This window comes from Athene noctua, chromosome 1 (assembly GCF_965140245.1).
Source record: "Athene noctua chromosome 1, bAthNoc1.hap1.1, whole genome shotgun sequence".
Taxonomy (NCBI): Eukaryota; Metazoa; Chordata; class Aves; order Strigiformes; family Strigidae; genus Athene; species Athene noctua.
In genome coordinates, this window is record NC_134037.1 from 219257304 (window position 1) to 219274411 (window position 17108).

At 37.5% G+C, this 17108-nt stretch overlaps 1 protein-coding gene across 3 annotated transcripts in view; it reads right to left on the reverse strand.

Annotated features, from left to right (window-relative positions):
• The window catches only part of LMO7 (LIM domain 7), a 95968-nt gene that overhangs the window by 21442 nt on the left and 57418 nt on the right, over positions 1 to 17108 (reverse strand). For all 3 annotated transcript variants that reach the window (XM_074911948.1, XM_074911958.1, XM_074911968.1), the window contains 7 exons: positions 14719 to 14836; positions 13451 to 13593; positions 11728 to 12169; positions 10641 to 10970; positions 7615 to 7729; positions 1631 to 1792; positions 73 to 257 (listed from right to left, as the gene is read on the reverse strand). In XM_074911948.1, coding sequence (XP_074768049.1) covers positions 73 to 257; positions 1631 to 1792; positions 7615 to 7729; positions 10641 to 10970; positions 11728 to 12169; positions 13451 to 13593; positions 14719 to 14836 — 1495 coding nt within the window. The remainder of the gene's footprint in view (positions 1 to 72; positions 258 to 1630; positions 1793 to 7614; positions 7730 to 10640; positions 10971 to 11727; positions 12170 to 13450; positions 13594 to 14718; positions 14837 to 17108) is intronic.

Here is a 17108-nt window from a genome sequence, read left to right on the forward strand (position 1 = left end):
CCCTATCAAGGTGTTAAATTTTTTACTTTCTTCCTTCCCCCAGATCCCATGACCCTTCAAAAACATACTCACAGAACTCTGAAGGCTGGTGGAGAAATCTCTTTTTGTTGATACGGTGGAAACATTTGAAACATGTTCGCCAGAAGTTGCATCAATCCATTTATTTTCAGATGTACCTATAATGTTGGTAGCCATACTGGTGAGATTGAGGATTTTATGCCTTACATGTGGCAGGGAAGGCTGGTCTTTGCCCCAGTCTTTTTGGTATGTGGAGGATCAAGAAATTAATGTAGACAGTAATGTCAAAGAACAGAACAAGAGTTAATGAGAAAACATTAAAATAACACAAATAAGACACATAACAGAAGAGGGGGAGACACAAATCAGGTGGAATTTGCGAAGACAGGAAAAAGGGCTTTTATGAGCAGACCGCCTTCCCCAAAAATGCAAGTGTTAGTCATAAGCCAGGTAAAACTTTTCCAGATATTTTGCTAACATGGTCTATAGCAGCTTAACATTACAGAGTAATTAGTATTCATTGGAATCTATTTCATGAGCATTAGTAAGGATCAAGAAAATTCTTTGAGCTTTACTCACACAAGGTACAGTTTGACTCATACACTATCCAGGGAAATGTCATTTTCACATCCGTGCTTCTCAGGAAACACACAGAGGGCAAAAAAAAGGCAGTCTAAACTGAACTAGTGAAACTGATGAGGTGAAGGTAAATCATTATCCGCACTCCAATTCCATCATTTCTCCCAACTCTCTAAAATCTATTCAATGACAAGTTCTCCACTAATTTCACTCTTCATTTGTGCTAGACCCTGTATAAGTTGTGATTTGGTTTCTGCCTCTTCCCCACACCACTATTTTTTCCTCCCACTTGCTGGCAACTTAGTCTACCTAGCTTCCCACTAAAAGAATGGTTTTAATTTATAATGTGAGAGAAGTCACTGGTCACACAACTCTGGAAAAATTCTTCTGGGACTTCGAAAGAGTATCCTGACCATACCCATGGCAAGTCTAGAGATGCTAGAAGGGCTTCGGTCAGGATGGAAACCCTCACTAGTGAGAATGACTAGTACCATTCTGAAGGGATTACAGCATCACAATATTTGAGTCAATGGTCAAAATCATAGCACAGAGGTGCTACATCACCCACAAGCTCATACGCCACCCAAAACACTTCCTGAAAAAAGGGACACAAAATCCTCCTTCCCTGATGAAAAGAGGAGCTGCTGAAGGAGAGAGGCTCTAAAAATTAATATCCACTAGAGATCAGTCCCTCTTTGTTTTTGTGGCATGGCAGGGAACAAAATGTTATATTCCCTTGTGTGGTGGTTGCACACTTTTTCACTTGTGCAGCCTCTCGGAAACAAGACAGAGCACAAGAGAGGTCAGTAGTTCAATGCTTTGTAGATTTGCTTGTCAAGACAGTTCTAATGCACAAGTAGTTAAAAAAAAAGCCAAGTTGTGTTAAAATGCAACAAACATGCTAGCAAACTACTTCAAGCTTAGATACATATTACTACTGTAAGGGTAATAAGGACTCAGCTGTCAGGTACAGCAGAGACAAAGTTTATTTGCCTTACAGAGCGTACTGTATCTGCCCAACAAAACAACTCACCATTCTTTCCATATCGTCTGACATCCATGACCAGGTTTCCAGTTTCTAGTGCTCTGCTGATGGCTTCTTCCCACTGACTATAGTCCATACACAAAACCTTTGTGCCATTGATAGCAATGATCTCATCATCTACATGCAGCTGACAAAGTGCTGCAGGGCTACCTGTAGAAAACAGAAGAAACAAAATTATGTCTCCATTCACAATTATTTTTTTAGAACAATTATGAATTTTTTTCCCCAAAAGAAATGTTTATTGGTGGATATTCCCAAAGTCTTTAAAAACTCTACTGCACCATGAATGTAAACTCAATATCAAAGTAGTGTTTCAGTTTGAAACTTATGAAAAATGAAAAAGGACATCAGTCTTTTCGACTTGCAAGTGTTCACATTCTGGCTAGCCCATTTACTAAACAGTTTCTGGGCCCATCCCTGCCTTGACTAACTCACCTTTATCATCTGGAGAGAGATAGAGCAAGAGACAGAGGGGCCAACAATTAACTGAAATTCAGCCAATGTTTGGGTAACCCTCTTATTTGCCCCAAAAAACACAGCCTCCACTTCCTTAATTCCAATAGAAGCTGCCTTTTTCGTATTTTCATTTACATTTTCTGGGCTCTACTGACAAGGACATGCTGCTTTATTACTTTTGCTAAAATAGTTTGTTAGCTCTGAATTGACTGGTGGTTGGACTCAATATATTGCTGGGTGCTGTCCCATTAGACTCCTCTGGATTCTACTTACTTTGTCATTTAAAAGCAAATTTTATTGCAGCTTGGACTTTGAATTCTACTGATACTTTGCAAGACAGGCTGCACTTTATACTCTTTCATCTACCACTAAACACTGGCAGGCAATCTCACTAGCCTAAGGACAGAGAACATATGGGACCAGTTAATAAACTTTTTTCTATTTAATTGGAAATTGAAAATGGATGATCTGAGAAACTCAGTCTTCCCTAAGTTAGATTTTATTAATTACATCTGAATGGTTCTTCCATTAACAATTATTCCCTTAGCACAATAGAAAATGGAAAAGCTAAGTCAAAACGTGGTTAAAGCTTGCACAATAAATCCTCATGTTAATAAAATAAAACAAATCTTAATTACATGATAGGAACGTTTTCCAAAATAAGTAGTGAAATCCACACATCTTGTTTAAAATATACCAAAACCAATGTTCATTACATTATCAGAAACAAATGTGGACAAGCATGACAGAAGAATTTAGACACTGTACACTTCATTCTTCTGACACACTAGTAAAATGCTGCTGGAAGTCTGGATCACCCACTAAGGGATTCAGATAGCTTTTAATATTCCTGGCACCTGAGGAAGTTAAGAAATACTACGCTTTGTAATACTGCATCAACCAGTGATCCATCATAGTTTACAAAAAAACACCCACCATTAACTTCTATGCTGGAAAAGCTTAGCTCCATATTATGTTTTTCTGCATTCTTCTTAAAGTATAGACTAAAAACTCCATTAGCAACTATCAGTAAAATGTTCAAAACATACCAATTACTTTTAAACAGTATTATAGAAGAAAATGTAGAGTTTCCATTTGGAGGAAGAAAACACAGGCAACAAACTGGAAAAAAATACATCTCCTTAGAGCCAAGATGTTAAAGAATTAAAAGATTGTCAAATCTATTATCTGAAGGTACTTTAAAGGATACTATTGAAGATACTACCACTGAAGTTAGTACCTTCAACAACATCATACAACATTTAAAACTGTGTCTGATTTCAGAATTTAATATTTTCAGTACCATATAGTTTGACCACATGTATACTGAAATTTATGCTCATGGTATAGAGAAGGGTTTGGGCTCAAGGAGCGTCATCAGAACTGATTATTTATCTGTATTCTGTTGTGACAGAGCAAGGCCTAAGAATTAATAAAAGTTGATGTTCATTTTACTCAGATAATTTGACTGTGATGAGACCCAGGTCAGAGGTAAGAACAACATACCTCAATTCAGTTACATGAGGGGAAAAAGTGGGTTACCAATTTAGGTTTCACAAAAGAAAGGGCATTTAAGTTTGCAGAGTTCCTCCTATAATATCACCAGAAAAACAAATGCAGACTATATCCCAACCATACAGGTTTGAATGTACATGTCTGTGGTAGGTTCACTGCATGTGTAGACCTACCACAGACAGAACAACTTACATCACTGAATTTCTAGCACATAACTTTGTCAGTTGCTTTTCCTCTACTGCCTGTAACAGTGTGGGAATAGAAAGGCTTCTCAAGAGTGAAAGCCAGAGCTCCTATACTGGGCTTATGCTCTGATTCAGCTCCAGAGAAGCCTAGGGATTAGCTGGCAATTCAGGTGCTGAGAATTGTATTGTGCCAGTTGTCTTTCTCTGTCCAGCTCCTCCAAGATTATAGAATTTACTTATAATTTCTTTATTCCCCTGTAGAGGATTTAGGTTACATTACATAAAACATGTATTTCTGTTTTCCATAAATTTCCCTGAAGATAAAAGATTTTTCTTTCTTACTACCCCTACAAAACCAAACAGATACTCATTTTCCATACGTATTTAGTTATCTCTAACCTAGCTCTATCTGTTCTTGTTACAACACATAAATACTAGATCAATCATACAAAAAAATTAAAACTTAAAGGAAGTGGGTCAAATTCACTTTGTCCTACATGCCTGTAAGCATTTAACCTTAGAGCTGTGCACTTCTACATCAACCCCATCTCAAAAAAAATGATTGCAAATAGGGTGGGTGAAAGGGAAAGCACCAAAACTATTAATAAAGATTATACAGCAGTGGGGAAGCTGGCAGAACAGTGTCTAGATTAATAGCTTCAAGGCTTTCAGTTTACCTATCTTTGCCGTAAAGATTGAAAATTCCAGTAAAAATGAGCGTTATCTTCTTTTATATGTGGTAAATGGACCTCATCAAAATATGTGTTACAAGCTTAACTCTTATAAGTATTCTCAAAAGCTTAATAAGAAGTTCATTTTGTTTGCCAAGTAGTTTTCTTAACTATTTTCTGAAGGAAAAGCATATGTAGAATACAGAATAATTTGTAAGTAGTAGAAAGATAAATGCAAGTTATCACCTGAAGAAAATCATCTAGCTAGTTAGGAAGACAAGTATGTCAAGATAATCAGAGAAAGTCTTCCTGAAAGCTGTAGTTCTGGGCTCATGAAAGACAAAAAGGTGACTCGGAACAGTTGGTATGGATTTGCCAAGCCTAAATCATGCTTGATCAACCTGGTTGTCTTCAGTGATGACATGACTAGTTCGGTGGATGAAGGGAGAGTAGTGGATACCATCCACCTTGTCTTTAATAAAGGCTTTTGACATGATCTTCCTCAGTATCCTGTTATCAAAGTTGGGATGGTGTTGTCTACAGGGCAGAACAACCTGGGTTGGCTGAAAAATTGGCTGAGCTGTAAGGCTCAATGGGTGGCAGTTAATGGTTCATATTCAGCCTGGAGGCTGCTTACAAATGGAGCTCTCCAGAGGTGTATCCTTGGGACCTGTCCTCTCTAACATGTTCACCAATAACCAGCTCACCAAGTTTGCAAACCATGCAAAAAGGGAGCGGGTAGCTGACATGCTGGAGGGCAGGGCTGCCATTCAGAGCAGGAACCTGACATTCAGGACAGCCAAATACAGAGCCCTGCTCCTGAGATGGACTAACCACAATGAGGGTATAGTTTGGGGGCTGACAGGCTGGAGAAGTCCTAGTGGACTCTCAGCTGAATATAAGGCAGCAGCAGGCCCTGGCAGTGATGGGACTAACAATACCCAGGGCCATATGAATCCTTGACCAGTATATAAAGGGAAGTGACTATCTCATTCACTCAGCGCTTGTTATGTCACATCGACAATACTGCATCCCACTGTAAGAGAGACAGCAATAAACTGGGGCGATTGGGATTGTCAAGGCTGGAACACTTGCCCTGTGAAGAACAATGCTTGTTCGGTCTGGAGAAGAAAGGCCGCAGGGGGACCTAACAGCAGTACCCCCAACCCCAGTACCTACAGCAAGGTCACTGAGAAAGAAAAGCCTGCTCTTTATTGAAATTCATGACAGAAGAGCACAGCACAGTGATTATAAACTGTGCTGGTTTTGTCTGGGGTAGAGTTAATTTTCTTCATAGTAGCTGGTATGGGGCTATGTTTTGGATTTGTGCTGGAAACAGCGCTGATAATACAGGGATCAAAGTGAGCTGCGGCCATTGCTGCTTACACCACCCCACCAGTGAGTAGGCTGGGGGTGCACAAGAAGTTGGGAGGAGACACAGCTGGGACAGCTGACCCCAACTGACCAAAGGGATACCCCATACCATATGACATCAGGCTCAGCATGTAAAGCTGGGGGAAGAAGGAGGAAGGGAGGGATGTACACAGTGATGGCGTTTGTCTTCCCAAGTAACCATTAGGCATGATGGAGCCCTGCTTTCCTGGAGATGGCTGAAAAACCTGCCTGCCAATGAGAAGCAGCGAATGAATTCCTTGTTTTGCTTTGCTTGTTTGCACAGTTTTAGTTTAACTTGTTAAACTGTCTTTATCTCAACCCATGAGTTTTCTCACTTTCACACTTTTGATTCTCTCCCCCATCCCGCTGTGAGGAGTGAGCGAGCAGCTGTGGGGCTTAGTCAAACCCCACAAAACTGAGACAAAGGACAGTCTGACTAGATATACAGGAAAAATTTTCTCTGCGAGGATAATTATCCATTGGAGCACACTGCCTAGAGAGGCTGTGCAGTCTCCATCCCTGGAAAGTTTCAGACCCACTTGGGTAAGCCCTGAGGCAACCTAGTCTGAATTAAACCTTGACACTTTTTTGAGCAGGGGTTTGCTCTAGGTGAACTTCCAAGGTCCCTTCCAAGGCCCCTACCAAGATGCAGTCCATGCTCCATTCAGCCTTTATACTTTGTGCCGTTCCTTGTAAGAACGCTAATAATGCATAACCAAGATAACAGCCACAAGACCTTCATCTTCTCCTTGCCTACAGAGCTGGGGATAAAACTCCTTTAGACCTTTGTGAATGACCAGCAGAACATTCGCTACCCTCACATTTCTCTGTCACATCTGGCAGCACAAAGAAACAGTCCTCTGCCTCCCCAAATAACAAAATTAAACCGTAAGTCTAACAGCAGGGAAAGTAAATGGAAAGTTATTCTTCATGTAAAGTGATTATTAATGGTTACAATCTAATTATGAGAAGTACCTCGCTATAGTAAAGAGAGGTCTAAAAATTGACTTTGAAATGAAAAGGAAAAAAAAATAAAGGCTGTTCAGTAAGTACTGTTAAATGGTATTTTTTCCCTCCCTGGAAAGCATAATGAAGCGCTAACTAAATCAGATGTTCTTAGATATTTCTCCTTTCTCAGGATGATCTTGTGTTAGCTGGAAGAAAAAGCACAATTAAATATCCTGAAGTATTACTGGAAATGGGAAAGATCACTGTTCAGAGAACAAGCCTTACATGTGATTTCCTTGGGGTTTTATTGTATTTTGCTGGGGTTTTTTAATTAAGAAAACTGAGATTCTTCTCTGCAGAAGACTACAAAGCTTAGAAATAAACTTTATGTACGCTTCAAGACAAAAATGTTTGCTTTTCCTCAGTATTAACACATCTGAAAAAAAAACGCACTGGAAATCAATTTAGAAGTTGCAAGTGCTAAAAAATATTAACTGTCTCTAAAATTCAACATAACTAAGAAAAGCAAAATTAAAATAAAAATATTAATTCCCAAGTTTCCTCCACATATGTTTACAAACCGAACAAAATGAAACATTTTAAACTTAGCTGAAAAAAACCAATCTGGATATTAGAAGACTGTATGCGCCCCTTATTACTGTTCTGTAAGGGGCTTGGTGAATATTTGAGTGATCACATTTAGTTTTTTTAATAACTGCAACATTCTTAACAGCAAATGCCTTAATTTAGAAGCCTCTAACTAACACAAGAACAACAAATTATACAGTTAGTACACATTTACCTTCTTCAACTGTCTGTACAAAGGCCCCTGAAGAATTCCAACTTGTTGTAAACCCAAAGCTGCGACTGTGGCCAGGTCTCTGGTTTATACTGATTCTCATTTCACTGTACTGTTCCTGAAAAATAAAACATGACACTGCAGTATCTGGTATCACAGGAATCTAAATGAGGGAAAGTTTATCCTCTAAATAAGTGAGGCTGCTCACAGTGTGCACTTTAATCATCTATTATTAGCATCATAGACAAAGGAAACAGCATTGACGGAAGTTAAGTAACTAACCTGGTTTTTATTCAAACAGGTACGTTTTCAGTTTACATTTGTATTTTCTGTACACATATATTTAGCTGTGCATTTATCTTATTTTAAATGTTTCCTAACATGATGCTACAAAATACAACAAATTTGAGGAAACTAAAACCCTAAATGCATTTTTACAGATAGTCTTGTGAATTTGTAGAATGCGCTGCCTCCTGAGAAAGTATCAACCAAACAGAGATGTGAAAAAGCTAGATTAACAGTAATTCATCATATAATTTTCTTGCGCATCCTACCGTAGCCATCATCAGTTTCCTTTAAGCTCAATGCTGCAACTGGATTTACTTGAGTGAACAATCATCTTTTTTAATTTTAGAGGCCTTAGATAATAAAACTAACCCCAGAATTAGCTAGAGCCCAGATCTTCCATTCTAGTGGACTTTCAAAATGCTCTCAAACTCTGAATGAAAACCCAACGTTACTATTTTAAACTACAGCAATATTTGATTGGGAAAACATTTTGGAACATATGTTTTCAATCCCACAATATATTAGGAACATGTGTTGCATACATTAACATTTTAATATGAACTCATTAAAAAAAAATTAAAATGCCCAAATGCATGTTTTTCACTTCATTATTCTGGAACTGGTATTGCCATAAAAGGAAAAAAATTATATTTTAAACGTTTTCTGTCAAACACTGTTAAAATAGATACAGTCCAGCAACGCATGCATGGAGGAGACCCCACATGCTTACATGCATGCATTAAGTGTATATATTTTGGTTGCCTAGTGAACCAGCCTTCTTGAAGGGTGGGATTCATTTTCCCTAACTTAAAATATTTAAAAGTCTAGGTATCTAAGCCAATTCCCCAAAGCTCCTATGTTGGCAGGATACAACAGGCAGCTGCAGGGAGCACTGCACAGCAGATGTAGTTCACCAGAGTCTCGGAGCAGGATGCAGCCACAGGGGGCTTGAGCAGTACCCAAGCACTGGGTGCAGAAGAGAACAACGTTCTCAACACAAAAGGTTTTGTGTTGTGTTACATGAATATTCCCAGAAAAACACTCTCACTCTAAGACCAGGGTAAAAATTAAGTCTTTTACTCAAATTATGGCTACTAGCTTGCAAATGCTTCCATACAGAAACTGGCTTTTTTTTTCTATTAAACCCAAGTCCTTAGGTGAGTGCAGTACATTAAATAGACAAGTTAGCACACTGGGCTAGAAAACATATAAAGCTTTTGAATTTGAGTGTGTTCCTGGAAATTACTGTTGTTATTTTTATTTCCACCATCTCAACTTGGCTCTTCTTCAAACCTACCTCTTGTCAGAGGAGTAATGCAACTCTGTACACTGAACTTCATCATTTGGACAGGTCATCTCCAAAACATTTAGCACTCCACAAACCTGGTGCTATTGCCCTGATGACTAGTGAACTATATCAATCTCTCAACTCTGGCAATGATTTACAAACATGCCAAATGGAACATGCATTCTTTAAATTATAGCTTGTTGGAGGCACAACACAAGCTTTTAAAAAAAATAATTAAAAAAAAAGATTAAAAAAACCCACCTTACTCATTTACAGGAAATAAAATTTATAATCTTGTGACTAATGACAAAAAAAAATATGGATCTAGTACATTTTGTTCTGATTTGGCTCACTTAAAGTGATACAAAGAACCCATATCTAACCTATGTTTTCACTGATTAGAACAGCAATCCTTCTGCCTGTATTTGCTACAACACAGGAAAAAAAATAATCTTTTTCCTTACACAACAATCAAAGTTTCAAAAAATTAGGATAATTTAATTGCAATGGCCAAGAGGTATCAGGAATATTAAACTGAAATGTGTTCCTCTTCCACGAGTGATTAGGAAGAAGAATGATTCAAAGTGACTGAATTTATAAAAAGCTGGTGTGGGAACTGATTCCCTAAATCAGCATCCAAGGTCTTATGATTCTCACCCAAGCAACTGGCACAACTAACTTTTACAGCAGCATCAGGAATGCAAAGAATTCATTTCTAATCTGTCAAGGGGTATGAACCACCTCATTAGATATTACAGAAAGGTATTAACAATTAAAGCTATCGTTGGACATTTTTCATATGTGAAGAACACGATCAATTGGAGGAAACAGCACTTGAAGATATATATTCCAAAAACCACTGAAAGACCCAACTTCTGGATAAGCACATACACAGAGACGGTGATTTGCTTTAAAATTAATTAATGTGAACATTAATTAGGTTAATTTCAAGTAAATTACTATTTAAAAAAAAGAGGGGAGCTCAAGCCACAACAGATGGAAAAAAGGTTAGTATGATACTTACGTTTAAGGCTGGCCTTTGAAAAGCTGATCTTTATTTTCCACCACCAGTTTAAAAGTGCAAATGAATGCTACAGCAGCTCAGATCATTCGTCTAATTGACATACCTGATTGTGCACACGATGTGCTAATTTAGAGAATAACAAAAACTGCAAAAATCAAACAATATTTAGAACATCTATTTTGAATTAGAATGAGAAATATAATTAAGCACAGGACATATAAAGGGTATGGAAAAAATGCAGCAAAAGAACCAATCATTTTCTTTCCAAATATTCTCTTTCCCTTAAATTAAATAAAAGGAAATAGTAGTTCTCTGAGCTGTTCTCTTACCACCAAAAAAATGCTTGCATTAGATGTAATTTTTTTTTTTTTCTTTTACTCTGCTGTAACATTCAGTTACACTAAATAATCACATTATTTCCACACTTACCAGGGATTTTGAATCCTCAGGCTCTGGCAGACTCACATTTTCTGCAGAAGATGCAAGTGAAAGAGAATCAGGAGGAGAGCAATACTCTGGTTTAAGAATACTGCTGCCAGTATCTTGGTCTTGGGATTTTACAGGTAATGCCAAACTAGAAGGAGGTGTTGACTGAACACTTTCTTTTTCCTCCTCCTCCTCCTCCTCACCTCTGCTTCTGAATGCACTAGTGGAGAGAGGGTGTGTGGAGTCTGGTTGTGAAAATGAACTGCTAGTGAACAAAGTTTGAATTCTTTTAGCTTTTTCTACTTCTCCGTTGTATTTCTGGGCATCATCCATCTAGGACAAAAAAAAGACAGTTCGGTAAATATGTGTTTTAAAAATTGTCTCTGATCTTTCAGCAAAAAACCCTCTTCACACAAATTGTTATTACTGTACCCATTACTAATTACCCACTATAAAGAAGAGCAACATATCTTTTTCTCTTGAAGTGCTTCCAGACTAAATAGCCCAGACTTTTTAAGATAAACTTGCTAAAGTCATCTACTTAGAATGATCTGCATTCTTACTTTTTTTTTTTTTTTTTTTTTTTTTTTTTTAACACTGAGAAAAATAGGGATTTAGGAGAAAGCTATGAAAATCAACATGGTAATTGGTGTGGGGAATCAATTTCTGTGTTTCAGTGCTTTACTGAGCAGGCAAATTTTAGGCTAGCGTGATATTCCAATTTCAACAAAGCAGAGCAGAGTAAACAATCTGAAAAAATTGTCTTTAACACTTAATTATGTTAACTTAGCTTCAGACAATTACATTCTACGAAGGTAGGTTTTTTGATAAGGAATACTAAGGTAATTTACTACAAGTAATAAAATGTATGTGGTAGAATTATCTTTTATCAGCCTTATTTCTAGGAGTGCGTTTAAGCACTGAAACATGAGTAAACATCTAAAGCCCTGACAGACTTGCCTGCTCTATTAACACAGCTTTCAAACAGCATACATTTTTTTAAGAAACAACAAATGTTAAAATTCTACTGTTCCCCTAGCTGTTGAAGACCCCAACATTTACAAACTTCAGTAATGAAGCGGAATTTTACCGTGAATGACCGTGGAAGTGATGAGATTCCTCTTGACTGGACACCAAAAGGTCTTGGTGTAACCACAGATGTTAACCTAGAGGTATCAGTTTTCTGGTAACTTCTCGGGAGAGAAGCTGAAACCTGAGCTGACCCAGTTTGAGCATTCATCGAGTAGCGGGTAGACAAAAGAGCTGAGCTCTGCTCCTCTGCCAGGCTCTTTGGCGGACTGTGAGCTTCATGAACAGCCGAATTCTCCAGCAGGTTCTCCTTGTGCAGTTGTGCAGCGTACGCATTTTTGCTCTCCTTAGTGCTGTAGGAGGTATCTTCTTCCAAAAGATAATCTTTTGCTGCTGACTGTGTGGAAGGTGCTTTTTCTTCACTAAACACATCATCACTCAGTGAATAGGTCCATCTGTGTTCATGTTTTCGCTGCCGATACGAGTCTTGGTCTCTGTTCTCCCTGTAGGGACAAAGCTTGTTAAAATACTAAAAAGATCTGACAAACAGTTGGGCTCTAAGTCTTTCAACTACTGGATGTTCAATGCAGAGCATAAACTGTGAAACAAATCTCTAGTAAATGAAAATGAATGGCACCATTTAAAAATATTAGTATTTTAATATATTTTTAAATCTACCTTCTTTCCCGTTCCAACACTGCCATAACACGCAGGCACATTATCAGGTTGTCACTATGACAGAAATCTCTCTGCCAAGAAAATTATATAGCTATTCAAGCTACATATCCTCAGAAATTCAAATGTTATTAAGGAAAGAATGGGAAGAAGGTAGTCCCATAACACTGCCTGAACTGTAAAGTGCTGTTGATATCTCGTCTCTATGAAAATGCTATACTAAACTTCAGATAACAAAATGAGATGGTTTCCTGAAGCTCAGGTTATTTTTTTTTTTCTGCTATTCATTCCTATGTCATAAAAGAACAACCACCATGGAGATAATGTTTACTACATAATTTTTAAGATTCTGACAATACTGGACATTCAATACAATTAACATAAATATTTTTATTCAGGAGACTAATTTTTGTCCTCACAAATAAGTAGAAAAATACAGAAACTCAAAACATCCTGTTTTAACAGTTATTTAAATTTATTTTATGAATATATGCTATGTGCATATTTCTTTTTTTTTTTAAAAAAAAAACCCAAACAAATAAAAAAGATAAAAGAACCTGTAAACCAGGAAAAATGGTACCACTCTATTAATTTCATACTTTTTACTCTTCAGAGAGAATTTTGTTCTGTAAATACCCAGAGGAACAATTGGGGAAATAAATTAAAAGTTTACAGTTCTGTGATATACATTAAAATTCTTCCTATATTTATCCACAGTGGCTAAAAGAACAGAAAGTGCAATGGTAGAGGAAGAGGAATAGTTAGGCAGATCCAAGAATCAAAAAGGCAATTATCCAGTTCAACAGTTCATTGTTTTAACCTCTTCATTGAGAAGTCCATATTTGCATCCACTTTACATTTATTTATGGATAGCAAAGTAAAACATCATTTATAGAGCAAAACTGTTTAACATTCTGTGAAAACAATGTGTTAGTGGACCATATTCCGCCCTTCAATTGCCTAGATTTCTACACTATAATTTGCAAATAAAATTGTTGAGAGGTCTGCAGAATCAACTGCAAATGACCAGTAAAAGCTGCTCAAGAATTCAAGGGAATAAAACCACTCAGATTTAACTTCTTCAACATTACTCCCATTAGGGTCATTACCTCTCCTGCTGCATTTCTTTCAGTGACTTGGTACTCCTTTCAGAAACCTCAGAGGCTCTCCTTTCTATTTCTTCTCTCTCTTCCTTTTTCTTTTGCAATTCGGAAGTGACGCTCTTTCTACGATTCTTCCATTTTGCTAGATCCTACAAGAATAACGTGAACATATACAATCACATTTCCTCAAGATGTTGTAAATCTACAGAGGCATCCCATCATGTGTTACCTACTGCCCTGACTTTGCTTGTGTGTCTGCATCGAGGCCACATTTTCATGCACCTTCCCCCTAAATGATAAAAGGGGCTCTCATATTTAAGTAAGGGTTACAGGCCTGTTAGAGTTTAAAAATTTAATTATTGCACTACAAGTGGAAAAGTGTATGTTTTGTCCTTTCTTTTTTACCCTTTGACATCCATTTTATTCTAGAATACTTCACCCGACGACACATGGTTGAAAACCGCATTTCTTTGCTGTAAGCTTTGCAAGTTTGGGATATTACTTTTTTTTCCATATCATTAGTATGTTAAACTGATACATTGGCTTCAGAATAAACACGCCTTACATTTCAAATTGAAACATATACTTCTATGTTTTCTTCATTTCTGTAAAACCATGGGAACTGGTAATACTCTCCACAAAATACAGAGCTTGGTTAAGACATGTACTGAATATTAGAACTGAGATGCGTTAAACAATGAACTGCTTGCTTGGCGTTCTGTTCTTAATTTCAGCTTCCTGTTGGTAACCACTGCCAAGTACAGATTTTAATAAAAAATAAAAGGTCTTCAGGTAACCTTATGATGCTGTGCAAAGCTACACCATCAGTTTACAAGCTGGATTTAAGACAGAATTATTGGGGAACAGGAGCCTCAAGAATTTGCACAAGGAAATATTATTTCCTTTCCTTTTCCCAAAGGATCAAATACTCAGAGATTCCAATTGTTTCACAAAAAATGTATTCACAAATTTCAGGTAACACATGAAAGTGTGCCCTCACTTTTCTTTATGTCCACAGAAATCAAGCCTGAAGGCTTTATTACAATACATACGTCTTATCCTGAAGCATTAATCAGATACTTATGATATTTAAAATAATTTCAATTCTGCATTAAACAGACATCCCCAAAACCATTAGTAGTTGCACGAGAATGATCATTTTAGAAGACAGCCCCATAAATTGCTGCACACACACCACAGCCTGTTTTCTAGGGACACTGAAGGCAGGTGGCACCCAGCAGGACACATGAGGAGAGGTAAAAAGGAATACGTACTTCTTGCCACTTCAGATCTTGTTCTTGTAACTGTTCTTTTATCCTCTGTAGCTCTTCATAACGGATTTTGCGCAATGACTGCAGCTCCTCTGCACTGACATCATTCAAAGATTTACTCCTAGAAGGAAAAAGAGTACTTTGCTTTATCACATCTTAGATATCATCTGTGCAAGTGAAACCTGAGAGAGATTTATATTAGTACAACTGAACGCTCTTGAGTGTTATTTTGAATACAACAGGAAACACATGGGCAGCTAAACGAGCAAGGTTGGGATGTGCTCCAGCACCAGCAGTCAAGCCAGTAGTTGCATATATGAGCAAATAAAATCAGGTTAAGGGAATAAGCAGCTCTGTAGTAGCTCCACGCTGATCATTCACATTGAGCTCCTCCTACCCGACTGCTACTTCTTTTTAAACTTATTTTCTTTATTGACCCTGCTCCTTTTTCTTTGACCTAAAGGGCATCCCCCCACCTTTTTCCAAATTTCACTTCTCTCCAGTAACAGCCCCAGAATCACCTCTTGTTCTTTCCTTCCTTAGACTCATCATAAAATCAAGTCAGTTATTGATGCAGGTTTCTAAAAGATAAAAGTCATTCACTGCTGAATGCTCAGCTGACACATGCCATGGGCCTCACTAGCCTACGTTACTCCTCTCCAAGCTTCCCTGATGCTCTCCATCCAAGTCAGGATGGCTAACACTGCCATCTTCTCACTAATTTCTTCAACAAAGCTACAAGTTTCCTCCATGAACTCCTACTTACTAGTTCCCTTTAATCGAAATTCCTCAAAGCTCACCTTTCACTGTTTTTCTCCCTCTCTTCAATGCTATCCTCTCCTTTATGCTTTCACATTGCAGTGATAAACATAACAGGACTTTAGGTATAGGAGAGGACTCCTGCTCAGTGCTGACCACAAGCCTCTGAGACACAAAGCAAAATGCAGGTGTTTCATCACAAGGTTCAATGCTGTAATATAAAAGGGAAGCTAGGCTTCTGGGTTTCATTTTTATTTTTTTCAAAAATACTTTTGTTTGCATTTATGCAAACAAAATCTGAACGATGGAGGGGTGTAACCAAGTTCTAAAAGGACTTGAAAATGTGGAACTTCTCTGATACAACAGAAAATCAGGTTAAAACCAAAACTGATTCTACACAGGGATTTGTTCTAATCTCTTACATACCAGGAGACCTCTGAACTAACAAACCAGACTCTCTCACATCCTCCCAAGAGGTGCAACTCACTTTCATTGGTAACATGAGACTTTGAACTTTGGCCTCTAGAAATAAAGGCTAGGGAATTAACTCATGCCTATTTGCTTGTTTATTTTCTGAATGGGCATGACGCCCAATTTAGTGAAAAATCTCCCAGTCACAATTGCAGAAGCTATTTTCTTGTACAGTTCTCTCTATTCGCCTTTTTATCTATCTATCTATCTATCTATCTATCTATCTATCTATATATGGTTGTTATATCCGAAGTAGAAATGGTGTTTCGTAACCAAACTGTATGTAAGTATCAAAATCATTCCAGATTCGTCCAAGAAAATTTATGACTAGGGTTTTCTTTTCCTTCTCTCAAGTTTCTGTATCTTCCTGCAACAAAATGGGAAATTCTAGACCTAAATACAATATACCCCAAGGGTATATTCATATATTCATACCAAGGAACAGGATGTTCGTTTCAGTTCTAGTCTTAACTTCAAAATCTAACAAGTGACTTAAGTCTTCTGAGCCTCCCTCCCCTAACACCTAACTTATTTCTTCTGAAACATTTCTTGCTTCTTCTGGAACTGTTTAGTCATTTACCAGATTTTGCCTCAGGGTGAAAATAAATAAGTAAATAAATACATGTACATTAAAAGTAACAACTTAGAAGACCATGCATATACCAAATACTTAACAGGCCATCACCCCATAAGTGGAAGAATATTTCTGAGTCACACACAGTACATTACAAACAAGGCCTAAGCTCATACAGCACTAACCACTAAGTTTACCACTGAGCATTCAATAACCTGGAGTATATAAAATAACCACAGAACATTCATCACTCCCATGATAAACACCATGTCATTAATAATTTTCAGATTCTATCTGTAGAGCCTTCAAAATAAAATATTTACTAATCTCTCTTTACATTTCTGAATGTTTTAAAGATTCATTTACATACAGAACACCAAGTACTTCAGCAGGAATATCAGAGCTGGAATTCAAAATGCATGATAACCATGACTCAGATACCCTAGTTGCCAGAGAGAACTTTTGCCAGACATATAGGTTTTAGTCTTCCATTCGTTACATAAACTGCCCAAGCACAAAACACAGCAGCATGCACAAGTTACTTTCAGCATGAGTTTTTAGCTACTGGGCATGCACGAAAATTTAAATA